Source organism: Myripristis murdjan, chromosome 17 (genome assembly GCF_902150065.1).
Source record: "Myripristis murdjan chromosome 17, fMyrMur1.1, whole genome shotgun sequence".
In the NCBI taxonomy this organism is placed as follows: domain Eukaryota; kingdom Metazoa; phylum Chordata; class Actinopteri; order Holocentriformes; family Holocentridae; genus Myripristis; species Myripristis murdjan.
Genome location: NC_043996.1, coordinates 14,088,877 through 14,108,143, shown reverse-complemented (window position 1 = coordinate 14,108,143; position 19,267 = coordinate 14,088,877). Strand labels below are relative to the sequence as shown.

The following is a 19,267-nucleotide window of genomic DNA, read 5'->3' as shown; positions in this document are numbered from 1 at the left end:
TAGGTATTTGCATGTCAGCTGATTCTTTTTGCTCTCTTTACTCCCAGCAAGAGAAAAGCAGAGGATAAGCAAGTGTGGATGTGAATCATCACTGAGACTGACTCAAAAACACACCTTGAACACACCTTGACTGTAACAAAGTGCAGCTTGTTACAGAAAACAGAAAGTTGGTTGGATGTCCACATGCTAACATTACTAGTCAAAATGAGGACAGATATAGAAGAAATGATTAATTATACAGGCAAACATGATTAGCCATTGGACAAGAGCGACTTAACTATGTATGTGAACTATGTTAAACCTAAAAATATGTATAACATTAATATAACAAATACATAAACAACCTACCACTGATTAGTGCCTATTACAGTACAAAAGCCCACTGTCTCCCACATGCACTGCAGAACAATTTACTTACCTGAAGATGAACAATGATCTAACTAACATAAACTGCATCCTGGACGCATTAGATTATTAAAAGAGGAACTAGACTCTCAGTGTGGTGATAAACCTGCTGTACAACTGTGGCACTGCTTGGAAATGTTGCTGCAGGCCTCTTTTCCCTTTATGTTGTGTTATGGTTGCAGATGACAACTCAGTTTCCTCTCTCCTAAGCATAATCTTTACCCAAATAAATGTTTCTGTCAGAAATGCTGCATTCCTGCGCCGCATTCTTGCTTGATAAACCACTCAGGCTTCGTTACAACCACAGGAATAAAAACAAACACAAACTGGCGAAAGAAAATGGGACATTTTCCATAGACTTTATTATAGGATTTTTTTTTTACTCAATCTAACAGGTATACACAACGCTCTAAATGTCATGGCTTTTTTGTCTTAAATACTCTCCGCTCTTTAAAGAAAAACTGTAAAAATATTTAATAATAACTAATTAAAAGATCTCTCGGGGGACAGGGCACGGGACTGAGGGATCAAAGAGGGTGTTTTTTCTGTGGTCCTTGTTTGAGGCGATGGGGCGGGTGTGGGAGGCAGAAAAGGGGCAGGTTGAAGTTACAACCGGCTGGGGTTTCACCGTGAAGACGGGGTGGTGTTACCATTTAAAGAAAACCTGGGAGAGAGGAACGAAGCAGGGAGTTAAGAGAGATGAATACAAATCTATTGAATTCATTCATCTGTGGAAATGAATGTGGGGTTCCTGCTGCATCATCATCACCATCTTGTGGATCAACAGCTGTGATCAATCTCGCCTCTGTGTAGAAGATCAATCTCTCACCTGCACACTCTCTCCATCATGTGTGTGACAAGGCGGTCAGAGATGCCGGGACAGGACTCCTCAGCAAGGTTGAAGGCGTTCTCCAGCTCCTCGATGGCTCCTACACCTCCGCCGCTCGCCCGCCGCTTCTCCTTCAACTGGGGCAAAGAAAAGGCGAAGGAATCAGTGCAAGAGAAATTCGATGTGCGCACACTGTGAAAAAGGAAAAAGTTCAGACCAAGCCACATGACTGGTCAAAAAGCACATTTCAACTGTATCCAGGTCAACTTCATAGTGATCTTCCGGTTTTGAAACTTTAATTTTTTGAAACTCTAAACCATTTTGAAGAAAGGTTTTCAGAGAGTAAACAGAAATTGATATTCATAATAAAGCATAATACAAATCAAGTATTACTTCTTTATTGTACTGCAGCTGTGAATGGGATATCCCAAACAACTGACAACATTTTGTGGCACTGCAGAACGGCAAAGTTGTCTTCAGCAAGAGCAAGGGCTGGCAAAAGGTGAAAAAAAAAAAAAATACAACAAAAAAGATGTGGCTGACATGGCCGACAACAAGAAATTTAAAAAAAAAAGTGATTCTCATCCTTCTCAGTAAAAAATTTGCCTCTGTAGAGTCTGTTAATGTTACATGTTCTACTACCATTATAAACTACTTTAACTAATTGACCATTGTGCTTAAAGAGTTGGCAGAGTGACTTCTGTATGCATTATGGAGTAAACTGTAATGGAAATGCTTTTGATGATGCCAAGATACAGTGCATTATTAAACATCAGCAAAGTAAATAAATATAAAGTTAAGAATGCTAATAATCTTCTCATTGTATGACAGCAGTACGTTGACCGTCATTTGCACATGAAGTTGGTGTAATTGCCCAAAAGAGCTGAGATCACCTTGCCCGTTTTAATGAACTAAAATTAACTGTTGAGTAATGCCTCTGGTCTGGGTGGACAGCGGGATTTATTTTGCTCACTAAACTGCCCAGCAGGTTTTGTAGTCCTGCCAACAAAGTGGTTTGAGAACAGAAATAACATTAAGCTCTTCCGTATTTGACCCTGATACAAAGTAAAGCAGACTGCTGTGAGTCGTGGTTTGGTGTTGGACCTTCAACTAACACGTTCACAAGTACAGACGCATTATTCGAAATTATATAATCCCCATCTACAACGTTAAGTCCTACCTCTCTGAAGATGGGGGTTACCAAGGCAGACAGGCACTGTGACTTGGGTTGCCTTTTCACTGAATCTGCTGACTGGAAAAATGAAAAGGGCATTAGATGAAAATAAAAGGCACAACACTGTGTATGTGACTGTGTGTGTGTGTGTGTGTGTGTGCGCACATGCATCTTACCTCTGAATCTGTGTGTGTGTAACCCTTCTGTAACTTGTTCATAGAGCTGGGTCTGACTGTGGGGAAGGTCCACATGGGACACTGATCCACATCACCATCGGCATCCCTGAGGCAAGGAAGGATGGAAAGAGAAAAGGAAGGAAACCAGGAGAGAAGGAAGGATGAGAGGAATGTGAAAAAAGGGCCAGAAGAGAGACAGACATAAAAATATCAACAACATGATCTGACCTACTAACAAATCAATGGAGCTAACTGTGGTTGATTCAGAGAGGATGTTACAGTTGAGGACAGTTAACTGCCTGTGTGTGTGTGTGTGTGTGTTTGGGAGAACCAGCTGATGACTGTTTTTGCTACTAATCCTCACTGTGTCAAATTAAAAAAGCAAAGCTGGTATTTGGGATGGCAGCTAGAACATAAAGACAGTGTAAATCAGAATCCTTGCAGATTCAATGAGAATAATGCCGTTGGGAAGTGACATGTAACATAAAGCGACATCTCTGTTTGTCAGCGGGTGTGTGTGCTTCATTAGCAAAGACGCACAAACATCTGTGAGTTTGCCTCGTTGCAGCATCTTCTGCACGGAGCGTCTATGTGTGTGACAGACTGTCAGCAAAATGCATTGAGCAGAAAAATATGTTTGGATTTAACAGACAAACAAGCGAGTGTCTGTGTGTGTGTGTGTTTGTGTGTGTGTGTGTGTGTAGTGCCTGTGTAGACGTGAGCACTTAAAGTTTTGGCTGATGGCTGTGATATACGTCATGCTGGGACATTTTCACAAGAGACCAAAGAAAAGGCAAAATAACCAGCACAAATGTGTTTGGTCTCCGCAGCAATAGTATCTTTAAATGTGAGTATGAACATGTGCACTTGAGACTCACATATCTGAGTCATCGGAGCTGGACTCCTCCCCGTGCCCCTCTGACTTCCAGCGGCGGTAGCGGTCGATCAGCTCTGTAAGGTAGGGCGTCTTCTTGGTGTAGCGCGTGATGAACTTGTGCTTCAGGAGCTCCTTGGCCGTTGGCCTCTGCGCAGCGAGAGGAGAGGAGAGGAGCAGAACCGGCACAAAGATCAGCATTCAGTGGGAACATTTTAATATTATAATTGACAGCGCTTGGAGCTATAAGAGGACAAACAGAGCTGTGATCAGAGCAAGTGTACTGCTGTCATGTTATACCAACACTGAAAGCAGCAGTGTGTCCTTCACAGTTACTGAGGTTATTCTGACCAGGAATGTGTACATATCAAACGATATAAATCAAATCACAGTTGTAGGTAAGGAGGTGATATTCTAAATGCAATCACAGAGGAAAAATGGTTGGATAAGTAGCCTGAGTCTGACTTTGTGTAAAGCCTTTGTGTGGAGCGCGGGTTCTCTGATTGCAGTTCAGTTTGTCTGCACTGCTTCCAGATGGGTGCAGATGTGTGATGAGAAGATTATACTTACAAAGCGGGGGTCTTTGTTGAGGCAGGCCTCCACAAACTCTTTGAAGGGCTTGCTGTAGGGGCCCTCCAGAGTGGGGGGAGTGTTTTTGGGGATGAGGAAGAGGACCCTCATGGGGTGTAGGTCTGAGTTGGGAGGTTCACCTTTGGCCAGCTCGATGGCAGTGATTCCCAGAGACCAGATATCTGCCTGAGGGGGAGAGAAAACAGTGTGTAAAGTAAACAGGAAGAGAATAAGAATAGACACTATATACATTGTTAAGTAATTTAATTTAGTAGGTTTTCAATTTTACCACAGAATTATTATTTGTGAACAACAATATTGTTGCCTCTATTTTGCAGTGTTTTCTATATGTAGGCCCATCTGTGGTGCACTGCCACCTTAATGGTATAATCACTGCAAATATTTTTAAAAAGTTGGTTATTGTAGCAGTGCAAAGAACTTATGTTCATCAGTCTCTCTTGGTGAGCTGCACATCACATTACGTTTTCTGTCCCAGTGGAGACTAGCACCCGCCCCCGCAAAGGAAATGAAAGTGAAACTTAAGATTCAACTATTTTCTCCAAATTTTCTTGTGTCAGTAAGTAGAGTCCAGATCTCTGCCACGCATAATCTCCCTTTTTCCAAACTAAGGGAACCCCACAGCATGTACTGAGCGAAACTCAGGGGAGACTCTTCAAATTACAGCATGTCTCAAATATAATACAGTACAGTATATAAATTATACCATAAAGCTCCCAATGCCTCTCGAGTTTAGCTGTTTCAGTCTTTCAGTTTATTACACACATTATACCAGTGGACGGGAACCTATGGTGCATGAGCCACTTCTGGCTCTTTGCCAGAAGTCATATGGCTTTCACAGAAACTGTGTTTCAAAAACAGCACAAATTAAAATAGCAAATTCAATAAAGTCTCTCCCTTTTATTGTCTCTCTCTCACACACACAAACACACACACACACACACACACACACACTCACACACACACACACAGGCACACACCGCTCGGTCTATTACTGCACACACACCGGCTTGTCCTGCCCCTCCTCTCTCCGACTCTGTCCCTATGTGTATCTGCTCTGTGTTCTGTTGACTTTCTTTGTCAGTGGTGTGTTTAATAAATTCGCCCATAAAATGCAATGGATGCAAAAACAGCCACAGTAAGACAAAGAAACATATATTAGGCTGAAAGGCCCAGCAGTATGCAAAGAGAAACAGGGAGAGAGAGCAGCGGTGGTCAAGTGAGCTAGACAGTGAATGAAGGGAGAGGGTCTTCATGGCACAGACATAACTGTGCACAAAAACATGACAGGCTGACAGACCCAGCAGTTTAGCTGCGGGCGGGCGGACACACACACACACACACACACACACACACACACACACACACACACACACACACACACACACACACACACACACACACACGCCAGCACACAACCAAATGCATGATCCCCCCCAGGCTGCAACATGGTGGAGATAATTAATTAATTCATAATATACTGAAAATAAGCCCCATTTAGTCACAACTAAATTGTCAGCCTGTGGAAATTTTCAACATCTTTCAACACAAAAACTCCCAAAAGTGAGCAGGAAAACAAGCAGAGAAACCTCAGCAAAGCATCCACTCAAAACAATTACATACATAATCTCATACCTCATCTATGGACTTTGAGCTCACCTTAAAGTCGTAGGCTGACTGTTTGATAACCTCTGGGGCCATCCAGAAGGGCGTGCCAACAAATGTGTTCCTCTTTATCTGGGTATCTGTCAGCTGCCCGGCCACCCCGAAGTCTGCGAGCTTCACGTCACCCTGCTCTGACAGCAGCACGTTGGCCGCTGGGAGAATGACAGAGGATCACAGTCAGAAAGAAACAGAGACATATGGATTCATGCATTCACAATAAAGAGTAGTCAGTTAAGGTTTGATATCAGGTTTGTGTTTAATGGAGACAGTCTGATTAAGATCAGTCTTTCCTCCCTAAAAATAGGCCCTGTGCTTTAGAAGACGGGTCACATGGCTCTCAACAGAAATGACGACTGATTGCTAGGATAAAATCTATGTGGATAAAATCTATGTGGATAAGAAACATACACTGCACATACATGCAAAGATACAGCACATCCAATACATTGTGAAAAAGGATGTGTTAGTCACGACTGACAGTTCCTGGAATTTCCCCTATGCATAGACAGAGCTAAGAAAACTGCATCAGCACAGTACAAGGTAGTTGTATACTTGCTGATCCCCACACAAATCATGCATTTTCAAATGAGCAGTGAATACAGTTTCATTTAAATTGTGCTTTTGCTACACATCATCATCATTTTTATGATTCTCAAAGGTGAAGTTCTCTTTTCACAGGGGTCTAAGAGTTCAAGCTCAGTTACAAAGCACTAAGGAATCATTGATACGCCTGCTTGACCCCTTCCCTGTTGAACTTTACAAGGCGCTCTTTACAGTCCTGGCCATGAAGGGGTCTCATGGTCCTTCTCAAGACTTCCTCCATTTTCCCTGTTCCATCTTTGGGTTTTTGGGGGAGTTTGTTCTTGTCCACCAAGAGGTTTAAGTAAGGGGGCGTCGTCCTGTTTGGTTCTGTAAACTTCTGGGACTGTAAAGCCTTTTGAGACTGTGGTTTTGGGCTCTAAATAAACTTAATCTTGAACTTAAAATATGCTCCCAAGGCGTATGAATTTATTACACCTACACTGTGATGTTTTGAGCTCACAGATGGTGTTAATGAATTTACACACCTTTTATGTATCTTTCAGTGTGTGGACTGCATTTTATCCAATTTTTGGCCATTTTCTTCACCATTTGGTCAGCTTCAGTGACACTGTTTCAAACTCATGACACCATCCTGATGCCTGCTACCTATGGTCAGTCTAATATATTTCCTGAAACACAAACTGACGTGATGGTGGGTTATAAAGAGGGACTGGTGACAATGCTAGCCTGTTTGTTTTACCATGAATGTAACTGGGTGGGTTATTTGCATCTACACAAACAAAGTGTGTCGTAGCTGCTTATTACCTTTGATATCTCTGTGGATCTTCCTTTCAGAGTGCAGATACTCCAGTCCCTTGAGTATTTCCCTCAATATGGTGGCAATGTAAGTCTCTTCAAGAGGCCCTGGACGGAGCTAGGGAAGGAAATGAAGGTGCAGAAAATAAATTGGCATAACGTAGGAATGGGGAGAAAGAAAGAGGTGTGTGTGTGTGTGTGCGTGTGTGTGTGAGAGAGAGAGAGAGAGAGAGAGAGAGACACACAGAGAGACAGAGAAAGAGATGAATGAACAAAATTATGCCAAAAAAGTCAGGTATTGCTTATCAGAGTAAACAGTGTCAATAAGAGCTTTGTAAAGTAAGCTGCATGAAATTATCCTCTTACCAGATCCAAAGCAGACCCTCCACCTAAATACTCCATGATAATCCACAGCTTGGTCCCCTGAGGGAAAAAAGCAATGTGAACTTTGAAGCAAGGTTTTATAATATACTGTAGCTTCTTTGCTTTGCCATTGACTGTGTAAGGATGTGTGTGTTTGTGCGTGCAAGCATCTTTGCTATTACAATTGATTTCTTTGATGCGTGTGTGCCCATTGTATTTGTGTGCGTCCTCACCTTCAGGTATGATCCATAGTACTTTGTGACAAAGGGACTGTCACACTGGCTCAGCACTGTGATCTCCTGTTGAATGTCTTCGATCTCATCCTCTGCCTCCTCCAGGTCTATGATTTTAATAGCCACCACCTCCTTGGTGCGATTGTTGATGCCCTTGTAGACCTCTCCAAAGGAACCCTTCCCGATCCGCTCCTGCTTGGTGAAATACTCCTCTGGGTCCAGCCGGGAATTCTGGGCCAAAGAAAACAACGGGGTGAGAGGATGCTGTGACAACTGTGCATGAAGGGTTGTGTGAGCGTGTGTGTTATATTCTGAGCATCAGTACAGCATACAAAGTAAACGGTTTCACTTCACTTAGATTTGATATTGTGAGTTCAGTCTGCCTACTGACCTACATTCTCATAACCTCATTCTTCACTCAAAATATACAAAATGAGCGACTAGCCTCTCTTATCTTATCACAGCCCATAGCCTATATCTAGCTGTACCCTGGATTGCACTTTGTGTAAACATGTAATTCAACAGGCAGGACACTTGTGAGTTCAGCGGTGTACCCTCGGGAAACTAGTAATGGTCTGAATGAGTAAAAGGAATTTTAAAATGCCCAATATGACAGCTCCAATTTCTACAATACTGCAAACTTTTAGAATATTAGTGCATACTATCATGAAATAAACAGTTTCTCAGTTTCATTCATCTGTTAGGTTGCTGGTTCCTTTGTCAGGATGGTCACACTGTTGTTGACAGTGGATGAGAGGTGAAACCAAACAGATTCGTGCAAACCATTTTATTATTATTATTATTTTTTTTTTTATTTTATTTTTATCAGCTGCGTTGTCGATTTGAGTGCTTCTTCTATATAACGCCCCCCACCCACCCACCTATTCATCGAAAGCCGAGCAGTTATGGGGTTCGCCTTGTCTGGGAAAAGAAGGGAGGTGACAGTTTCGGAAACGGGGATTTTGGTACCTGGTTCTGCATGTCTCGAAGGTGTGCCATCCCCACGGCAGGTCTGACAGGAGAGGGACAGCCGCAATCACTCTGCCCCCAAGTTGTCAAATTCTCCTCTCGTTTTTCCTCCCCTCTCCTCCAACTCCTTCAGCTAGCTGTCTAGGAAGCTAGGTGGCTAGCCAGCTAGCCAACTAGATAAAACACCCAATCTGCTGGCTTTAACAGGGCTGTCACTCCGCGCACTGTTTTCGGCCTCCAGGTCCAAAGGAGGACTCAGCAGCCCGGCGACAAAACGAGCTATATATCCTCTGACTCCATGTATATCAGCGGCAAAGAACACAGGAGGAAAAAATGTCCCTTCCGTATATTAATATTTAATTCATTTCAAGGAAGGCTCAGTCCGTTGTTCATTTGAAGCTTGAGGAGGACAAATAATGGCCCATGCAGTCGGCGCATGCGTGCTGGCGTATTTCAGTTAATGGAATTGTGGGAATTGTATTTCAAAGGCCTGTGTTGCTAAGACGTGCCTCTTAAAGCTTGTTTTGACAGCTCATTGACTTTAGTCTCTCTCAGCAATCATCACGGAGCAATATTTGTATTAGCTACCTCACCACAAAATCATAAGACCTAATTATATACTCTTTATCGCCATACCTTGAAACATCTCAGTCTTCACTGCCGTGTTAATTAGCCAATTAACTTATTACATAGCTTTGGAAGGCATCCTATAATTTTCTCCTATATTGTGGATGTTAAACTTTTTTTCCCCCTCCTCCCTCCTCTGCTTTTGTTCAGCTCATTTAGATGTTGTGACCAGCCAGTGCAGTGGAAAAAGATAAATCACGTTGTCACATGTGAAAATAATAAGACTGAAACAACTGTTGCAACAGACACTGGACCACAGATGGACATACATTTATATTTCACAACATCTTGTTTTGGTGAGGCCATCCGTCTTGATGCAGCCATTGTATTCACTTGTGTACGTGCTCTCTCCAAAGTCTCTCAGACTGACAGTTCAAGATTTCCAGCCCAAATACAGAAACAGGCATACATATTAGTGGTCCAATCACTCTTTCCACTTTGACTAATACATTCCCTGTCTCGCTGCATTCTTTATTGAAATACTTTGGTGATAAAAGTGGGCATATTGCACAGTCCTCAAACATGAGCACTGGGTTGCATTATACTGTGTTAACAGATAGGAAGGAATTTACAGAAAGGCCTAGAAAATAGAAAAGCTTGAACCACTGGCCAATACGTTGTCTTCATAGCTACATATATTAGGAACTATTACTTTGGTCCTTTTCAGACTGTCATCAAGCATTAAGTTTTTTTTTTTTTTTTATTAGAATAAACATTATATGCAGCAGGAGTGTGGATACTGGTAGTCAGGTGGACACATCCAGGAAAATTAACAAGTGGACTTTAAACTTTAATAATAAACTTTGTGTTTATTATCATAATGCATTTCTAAAACTCAAGCGGACATAATATCACTGTAAGTAACCAAATGTTTGACACTGCATGTCATAAAGACATTACACTCTCCCATTTGAGACAGGATCAAACTTTAGCACACTTGCAGATGTCCTCTGCCTGTGGCACTTATCCATATCAACTGTGTCAACTCTGGCAGTGAACCATTCACAGCACAGCCTGGCCTTGCATGGTACTCTATGTGGAGTTGAATGGAGACCTCAAGAGTGACCGTGTCTTCACATGGACCCTCAAAGACTGAATCACACAGGAGGAAAGTGAGCAACATGTCTGCACTGCAGGAGAAACCCTGTCATTGTACACTTTATTATCTGCATGTAGGAGTATATGTCGAGTTGGCATTGTTTTTGTCTTTGGCACATGCCTGCTCTGCTAAATAAAGGTGCAGTGATCTTGCTTTAATAGTTATTGATTAATCTCATGATGGATAATAGAGAATAAAAACGCTCCATCACTAAAATAGACAAAGCTTGTCAATCAATTATTCATCTTTGCTCACTTGACTGTACTCTTTAAGCACTTGGAGTCAAATGCAATCAAGAAGGCCAACATTTCACTTCACTCTTCACTTCTGCTAATGAAACAATCCTGGAACTGATGTGATAGATTACATACAGAGACATGCAATTTATTCTAAACTCACCCAATTCCCCTTTTTAATTTGAAGGAATAGTTTAGCCACCACTTAAGCCTGATATTAAATATTTATGACTTTGTGTAGACAAAGGTCCTTTCAGAGATTAAAAAAGTACATTGATTTTATTTTCCACTAAATAATTTATTCTATTAATTATATGAAATTGCATTGAGAGCCACTAATTGCTATACATAGTGAGTGATTATTATATTTTAAATCTATTATGGGCTATTATGTTGATGAGTGTCAGAAACGGCACACATCACCTGTACAAATACAATTTATTATGAGGTTTTGATTATATAATAGGGTTTCGATGAGCAAATACTGTAGATCAGATGATGAATCAGACACATCACTTCACCTGTTTGCCGCTGGGCACAACATGATAAGCAAGTGAGTTGTCATTAAACAACAGAAAACGTTTTATAAAACTGACACAAACCCAACGACAAAACGATTGTTTAAAATTGTCATTTTTCTCTGCAACAATTAGCCATGATCATGTTGACTGACGGTCATGTGCCTTGAAAGCGCCAATCCACACTGTTGTGAATGCGAAGATCGGGTGCGTTCGTTTTGTAACCCGGGTGACGTGTGCTGCCGCGGGTTGGGCTGGGATCGCCGCGCTATCTCACCCTCGCAGACGTCTCCACCCCAGCGCGCAGCTCACGACTAAAACCGTGCGCATCTCCGGGTAGCTACACACCAGCTAGCAGCCGGAGGTGTGCGCGTCTCCTCGGTTCGCTCCGTGCTGACCGCCCGCCCGCCCTGGTTGATGTGTCTGACACTGAAGGACGAACAGTCTCCCGACAAATGACATTTTAAACCTAGCAGGGCAAACACAGTAACGGTAAGTGGAGCCGAAATGAAGGCGTAGCTCTCTTGCTAGTGAGCAGTCCGCCGCTGTCAGTGTGCATCTCCTGCGCTCCGTGTGCGGCTAACGTTATGAAGTCACGAAGACAACGCTGAGGCGCTCGTCCGACATGGCACCGCTGTGGATATGAATTTATGAATTTATTATCAAATGTCATGTGTTTTCATTCAGAGATAGCACGGCTATGCTGCAACAAATGCAAAACAAAGAGGCCAAAAATAACGCCAATGCCATTTTGAATAAGCTAAATTATGTATTGGCTCTGACCGCTCCACCCCTCCACCACCCAACCAAACCAAAATACACTTGACATCTTGGTCTTAATTTGGTTCCTGTTCCGGACATGCCCTGTGTTGGACGGGTCAGAGATCCTGTTTTGGGCAGACTCACCGTTGAGCCTATTAGTAAGGGCTTAATTCAGTGTATTTGTCTTTTTAAATTAATCATAAACACGCAGCTGTAAACTATAAACGGCAAGTCAGGATCACATTGTGGATCCTTGACATTCACAGCAGAGTGGGGTGAAACACACTACTCATAGATATGGGCTCCTGTGCCATGACATAACATCTGACACTCCTTGGCACGACCACAATACCACCAAATGCTAATGTGTTAACGTGACATGCAGCCTAAATTGCAACCTACACTGGAGGTCTGCCTTTTTAATTAACTGGTGGCTGTTTGGAAGTATTTTTTTTTCCCCTTTCATGCCATTTGATGTGTCCGCAGGCTGGATGAGTGGGCCAACCTTCCCCTCCCCCTCTGCGGAGGTGGCTGAGATGAACCGCATCCATTATGAGCTGGAGTATACAGAGGGCATCAGCCAGCGCATGCGAATCCCCGAGACCCTCAAGGTGGCCCCAGAGAACCAAACCGGGGCTCTGAATCCCCTGCCCGCCCACACGACTCTGATGCAGGTTCCTGAGAGGATTGTTATAGCAGGTGAGCACAGTGTACTTGACTTAGATAGAATGATGTACATATACTGGAACTATTGGCAACAGCACTGTCTGAAACCGTGCATAAGAACATGCACATCCTAATTTTATCCAGGAGTTGGACAGAATAGAAAATAGAGTCCACACACTACATTGCTTCCAACTTGGAGTGTGCAGACTCTTCTGTTGTCTAAAGCTGCACCAACACTGGGACGCTTGCATTGTTGGATATGCAGTACAATGTGAAACTGTACAGTAGGTTCATTAATAGCTGGAAATCAGACAGTCCTCCTTGTTTTTACCCAAATTCATTATGATCCGTCTGATGTCTGTACTGGATTTATTTCTCTGTCCCTCTGTCCTCCTCAGGGGACAATGAGGACCCTCGATACTCTCGCCCCCGAGACTTGGACCTGATCCAGTCCACCCCTCCTGTGGACCTGCTGAACATGAAGGCCCCGCCACGCACCATCACCCTCACAGAGCAGCCTCTGGACTCCCTGGAGACCGAACAGACCTCCCCTGCAGTGCACAACGCAAGCCAGGCGGTTAGTGACAAATCAAGCTTTCTATTCAGTGTCTCATTTTTTTGTGTTATGATGAGGCATTACTTCTGAACCCCACTAGCTGTGGACCTTTAGTACTCCAAGATTTAGTATCATTTGTGTCATGTCCAGAAATGCTGAGTTTTTTCCTGCATTTTTAAAATTGTGTACTGGTTGTGGTGAGTGTTGCAAATGATGGGAGGAAGGTCACCTAGTAGTAAACCCACAATATCACAGGCACAGGATATCTTATTTACTATGATATTGTTGTCAGCATTATTACACTGTGATCACTGTGATACACTGTGTATCACTTACGGGTCACATCGTATTTTAAATCTTGCAGATGTGGATAAAAAAAAAAAAAAAAAAAAAAACACAAAGCAATATGGAAAGTTGAGGTGGAAATGAAATTTTGACTGGGAAGTTTTTAATGCTGTTTTCTCATAAATAGCAGAGATGTGACCTTGAACAAAGATGTTAATCCCAAACTCCAGTAGTAAAGTTATTCATGGGCCAATGATGTAATGCTGAAATATCAGTATGTAATTGTGTGCTCCCTTTTCCTCTTGATGCTGGGAGAGTGAGGTCACTCCTCACCTGCTGACCATAGCTGAGCATGTCCAACACAAACACATAATTATTTACGGCAAAGCCCTGGGGAAGCAGGTAGAAGGGGAGGTAGGGTTACACCCAGACTCACATTCACACCTGGGAGCCTGCTGCTGCTGCTGCGTATTGATGCAGCTCCTCTGGAGATGTTAGGATTATGTGCGCTGGTCAGTGACACTTGGTCAGTACCACCAAGATTCAATTTTCTCCCTACACTTCCTGTATTTGTACCATCTCATCTATATTTATGTTTTTTTGTAATTGCCCAGCTCACACAACATGAGTCCTTCAACTTCCTGTAAGACAAATACAACATGCCAGATGACTGTTATTTTCAAAACCTCCAAATGAAATAATCCAGAAAGAGTACATGTGATAATGATAACCAAAGATGATCTCATTCCCCCCTTAATGCAAACTGTCCTCTTCTTAGCCCACTCCCCAAAAATCCCAAATCTATAAACATACCCCATACCAAAATAACTCCAGTGTCATTTAGAGTTGGGACCAATCCGATCCGGTATCTGTATCAGCAGATATCCAAATTCAGGTATGGGAATCTGTTCTGTACTGACAAAAAGTGGTTCAGTGCATCTCCAGTGTCATTAGCAATACACAAATAATCTTCAATAATATTCACTCTGACACCTAATGTCAAACTATGTGCAAGAACACACCTTACAAGACCTAACAAATACAGCATAAAATCCTACAACGCACTCACATCACCAAACACAAATTACATCTTATGGGATATACTTTTATACTTATATATACAGTGAACAGACCAGAAACATGATTTGACTGAGGAAAATAATAGTATGTGCTCACATTGCCCATATTCAATAGATATGCTATGGCTTTTCCTACTTATCCAGTCATTCTGATTGGAGATCCTGGCAGACTGTTGGTGATTTTGGCCCGGCCATCCCTTTTAGCCCATTCATCTCACGTATGGGTGACCTCCTTGCTATTCAGACATACCCTTAATTTAAAAAGTGTGTCAATCTCTTTAATGTGTTTACTTCACTGTCATGTTTATCACTGTAAAAGTATCAACAAAGATCAAAAAACAACTTGTCCAAGTTTCAGTCAAACGGAAACAGGTTTGAATTAATTGTGATGGTCTAAATCTAGCAGGAGGCAAGAGATTAAATTACTTAAGATTCACATACAACTGGATAACCTGTGCAGTTTATTGTAATTGGTCAAAACTAGGACGGACTACCAGCTTGAAAATCAATGATTCTGGCAAAACTGTGGCTATAATTTGTCAAGTGGTCACGTAGCGTGTCTCTAATCCTGCCTAGCCTGCTTTAAAAGAGCGAAGAAAAAGACTGCATTAGACTGCATAGAACTATAATTTGATATCCAAGTCTGACATTGTTTCACATCTACACATTATTTTTAGGCCCATTTTCATTCTCGGTCTCGAAGGGATCGAAGTGCCAGTGAGAACATGTCTGGCCGCCACAATGGTCAAATCAGCAGAGGTGATGTAAGGTAAGCAGCCATCCACAGCAGAGGCACCTGCTTTTCTGTCTCAAAACTGCTTCTCAGCTGCTATCTTTCCTCTTCATTTGTCACCACTTGCTCTTACTGCATTTCACTCTCAATTGCCTAAAAAAATCTGTTCTTCTTTCTTTACTTTTCTTCCCCATTTACCTCTCTGCCAGTGTAACCCCATCCCCCTCTGCCCCCCCAGTCCGGATTTGTCCTCCCCTCTGCTCCCCTGAAGATGCCAACATCAACCTGTTCACAGCCGCAGGCTTCCTGTCCTACATCCAGTCGACTACACGCCGGGCCTACCAGCAGGTGCTTGATATCCTGGACGAAAACCACCGCAGGTGATGCACCTCCTCTGGCCCCTGATATTCTCACAAGTTTCTAGGGATCCTGCACTAAAAACAGAAATCCCATTCAGTACACACTCTTTTATCTAAAAACTTTGTATAAACATTAACAAGTAAACAGAAACTTTTATATGTTTCAAGTATTCAATCTTACATTCTACATTAGAGTAAGAACACAGACTTACAAGAGCAACATCTGATTGTAGTCCTCAAGCAGAAAACAGAGCCGCCCAGCAAAATTATCATTTCAGTTTAGGGGAACTGTATTAAATATTCTGTTTCAACAATAAAGTGAATGATGTGATTATGTGCTCTCATGTTAATTTACAGTCCTATAAGCATGACTGCAGCTTCAAGTGTTTCAGGATGTAAACACACAGGCTAAGTCTACATGAGAATGACAACACTGAGTTACAGAGCGAGCCAGCACACTGTGTCAATACTACAGAAACTAAAACAGTAGTTATTGGTATTGCTGACTTTGTACCCAAGAGCAAAGTGACACCCCTGCTAGTCACGACAGTTTGAGCTGGTTTTCAAAAGCAATCTGTTGTATGAGGTCCAGTTTTTGTATCAGACAGTCTCTCTCTGTGTCTGTCCACATCATTTTGATCCAAGGAGACCTTCATTAGCATACCGTGATATACAATATACATTCCTCTAAAATGTTCTCAGTCTGTTGATGTGGCTTAAAAAAAAGGAAACGATGATCCTGTGCTCTTTTCTTGCCTTGTGAGTTTGTTGTTCAGACCGCCCTGTTGTGTCTGTGTGTGTGTGTGTGTGTGCTATGGCAGCAGACAGACTAAGCACTTGATCTGCACATTGAGTCATAGCCATCCTTGACCTGCCCTTGCATGTGCATAACCAGAGCGTGCGTATGTGTTGCCATGTGTTTGATTGAAAGGCATGTGGAGGCTGTAAAGAAAGCCCTGTCACCCCCATACCCACTGACACTGCAGTCGGGACACTTCACACCTGAACTGCCACGCCTCTGAGTTGCAAAGGGTTTGACTGCTAATATGAGCCAGGTGTTCATTGTCCTGTTGAGCATCCTGAGCTGCTGCCAGCCACAGGTCACATGTTTACACGTTTACACCATATACAGCATTTTAATTGTTTTTTTGTTTGTTTTTGGTTTTTTTTTAGGTTTGCTTTGCCCCTCATCCCAAACTCACTTCAAAGTTATGATGTTAAATTCAGGTACTCACTGTATTTATCCATCATTATGCTTGAGCCCTTATAAAAGGCCATTGCAGCTGTTGGGCCAACCATATTTTTCCCTAGTTAGTAGTCCTGGGAAATGTTTTGTAATTTTTTTTCCAGATTCTGTTTTTATGTTTTCCTAAATTCCATGTTTTTCGTGTAAATTTGTCTGAATTCTGTTTGTTATGATTTTCAGTATATTTTGTAATCAGAATGTTTCAAATCTTGAGGTAGATAAATAAAATTTCAGCAATTTAAATTAGAAGATATTTTAAAGTTAGTGAATATCAATAAATTTGTAACACAACAGTGCACTTTTTTTTAATCAAAGAAAGTGATTCAATAGTTAAATAAGTTTTAATAGTTAAAACTGCCAATGTGGTTGCACTGCTGAGAGTTTGTTGAAGTGACAAGCTGGTCTCGCTAGTGCGCTGCCTTTCTGTGTGTGTGTGTGTGTGTGCAGCAGTATACCTGTAAATGACACCATAACACTGTAGAGACCCTTAGCAAAGGTTTTGTTCTGTTCATGTGTCTTAGTCACTGTGGAAAAATGCTTATAATGGTAGGGAAAAATCAGATTTTTGTAAATTGCATGCACATTTTGGCAAAATGTGCAATATTCCACATTTTATAGTTGATTACATTTTCACTGTCAAATTCTGTGATTCGTGTTTCCTGCACATCAGAAATCATACGGCCCTCCCCCCCGGTGCTTCTAGTTGTCATCATTACTATCCATTAAAATGTGTTTTCCTCCATAGGACCCAGATGGACTTAGACATGACACCTGACGATTCTGGCTTAATTGATGCTTCCTCACTACGACGACAGGTAATTTCTGCCATGAGCCTAAACAACTGAATGTTTGGCTGATGTTTTTATTAAGTCAGTATGCTTTTTCCACTGAACTGTTATGCTGTTCTGTACCAGTGGCGTCATGAAGAGAAGCTACTTTTTGTAATACCATTCCATGTTTGGATCAGTTGAATCGATCAAGACCTGGCGGACTTACTAGAAACTGATTCTTTGTTTACAGGTTGTTTTGTTGAGTTGAGCTGATTGCTTCGTGTGGAAGCTCTGACTCCTGTATGTCTGATGTCTTCATTCAGATTGTGAAGCTGAACCGCCGCCTGCAGCTGCTAGAGGAGGAAAACAAGGAGCGCTCCAAGCGAGAGGTGATCCTCTATTCTGCCACAGTGGCGTTCTGGCTCGTCAACACCTGGATCTGGTTTCGTCGCTAAGATGAGACAAGGCTGAGTTTCCCAAAACACCGGTAGCCAAAACAATTACTCGTGTAACGTGATAAATCTTTTGCACAGCAGCGATATTGAAGTTACTTGCACTGATGCTTGACATCCATCTTTTTCATGAAAACAAACAAAATTGTAAATCACCAAATTTCACTGTTTGAGCAGAGAAACAGAGGAACAGGCAGGTTTAAAAGGGGAACAAGGATTTTCCTAGGCCACGCATGTTTTGGGAACTCAGCCCGGAGCTGGAATCATCGTCACAGGACCAAACCTCAGACCTGTCTTGTCTAGTTTGAAGTTGTGGTTCAGTAGTTTTGTCAGAAACTGCCATGTGTTCTTTAAGTTTCAAAACGACATGACTAAATCTAGCGATGCCATAACATTTTCCCGAACGCCCTGTGAGTTTTATGTGGCCCAAACCATTCAATCCTAATGTACAGCATTTCTGTACTCTTAAGTTTTATTTTTCCTACTCTGAGGCAGTCAGTTGCCTCGTGAGATAATGTGAAATCTATACCCAAAAGTGGCTTCAGAAGCACTAAGGGTAAGAGCTGTTTGTTGATTGATAATGTATTTGTATCTTGGTACAGTTTGAGCTTGGTTTTCTTCAAGAATTTGACCAAGTTTTTCCACCGATCTGATAATGAGTACCCATAAGAATAAAGGCATGAACTTTAAGTGTTTTTATTCCTCATGCTGTGTGATAGAAGTCTTTGCGCTACCGTTTGTATGATCATGTGTAATAGATGCCTGTGTATAAGAAATATTTGGTCTCATTATTTTTTTGAATAATACAATTAATGTGTATATCATGGAGATTTATTTATCACAAATAGAAATGGAGGTATCAACAAAATGGTCTCATGGTCATTGGTCGCTCTATGTTTGTTAAGCGTTGCACTCACCACGTGAAGCTGGAGTCTCAAGGAAAACATTTAATATACAGATGCATACATTTATTTGTACATATTTTACTGTAATAAATTGTGGATGTTTATCAGTGCTCTGTCTCCTGTGTGCAATGCTGCCTCCTGTTGCTCCATCTGTGTGAAAACATGTTTGCTGGTGCCTTTAAAGCATTGAGAAGCCAGGCAAACCAGATACAACCTGACAAAGAGCTGTGAAATAGATTATAAAGGAAACATTCTGTCCCATGAAAGTTTTCTCCAAGAAATAGCTTAATTTTTTAAAACTAATTAAAGGCACTAACTCTGGATCAGTGCTGTTCTCCTGAAGGACACTGAAGTTCTCAT

At 41.9% G+C, this 19,267-nt stretch overlaps 2 protein-coding genes across 3 annotated transcripts; one reads left to right on the top strand and one right to left on the bottom strand.

Moving 5' to 3' along the window:
• Positions 1-750: 750 nt before the first annotated feature.
• Positions 751-9,049, bottom strand: stk25b (serine/threonine kinase 25b). Its single transcript, XM_030073573.1, has 11 exons — positions 8,615-9,049; positions 7,646-7,876; positions 7,416-7,472; positions 7,059-7,167; positions 5,706-5,863; positions 4,029-4,214; positions 3,463-3,608; positions 2,585-2,690; positions 2,415-2,486; positions 1,235-1,371; positions 751-1,069 (listed from the first exon to the last, which is right to left on the bottom strand). Exons 1-11 carry the CDS (start codon positions 8,642-8,644, stop codon positions 1,030-1,032), a joined length of 1,272 nt encoding a protein of 423 aa, XP_029929433.1. The 5' UTR covers positions 8,645-9,049; the 3' UTR covers positions 751-1,029.
• A 2,297-nt stretch (positions 9,050-11,346) lies between these two features.
• Positions 11,347-19,017, top strand: LOC115374598 (mitochondrial fission factor homolog B-like). Of its 2 annotated transcripts, XM_030073577.1 has the most exons (8): positions 11,347-11,586; positions 12,343-12,555; positions 12,921-13,099; positions 15,120-15,211; positions 15,385-15,555; positions 16,708-16,761; positions 17,526-17,595; positions 17,874-19,017. In XM_030073577.1, exons 2-8 carry the CDS (start codon positions 12,348-12,350, stop codon positions 18,003-18,005), a joined length of 906 nt encoding a protein of 301 aa, XP_029929437.1. In that variant the 5' UTR covers positions 11,347-11,586; positions 12,343-12,347; the 3' UTR covers positions 18,006-19,017. The 2 variants fall into 2 exon arrangements, with proteins under 2 accessions (XP_029929437.1, XP_029929438.1); XM_030073578.1 differs by lacking the exon at positions 16,708-16,761 and having other exon boundaries at positions 11,350-11,586.
• The last annotated feature ends 250 nt before the right edge of the window (positions 19,018-19,267 follow it).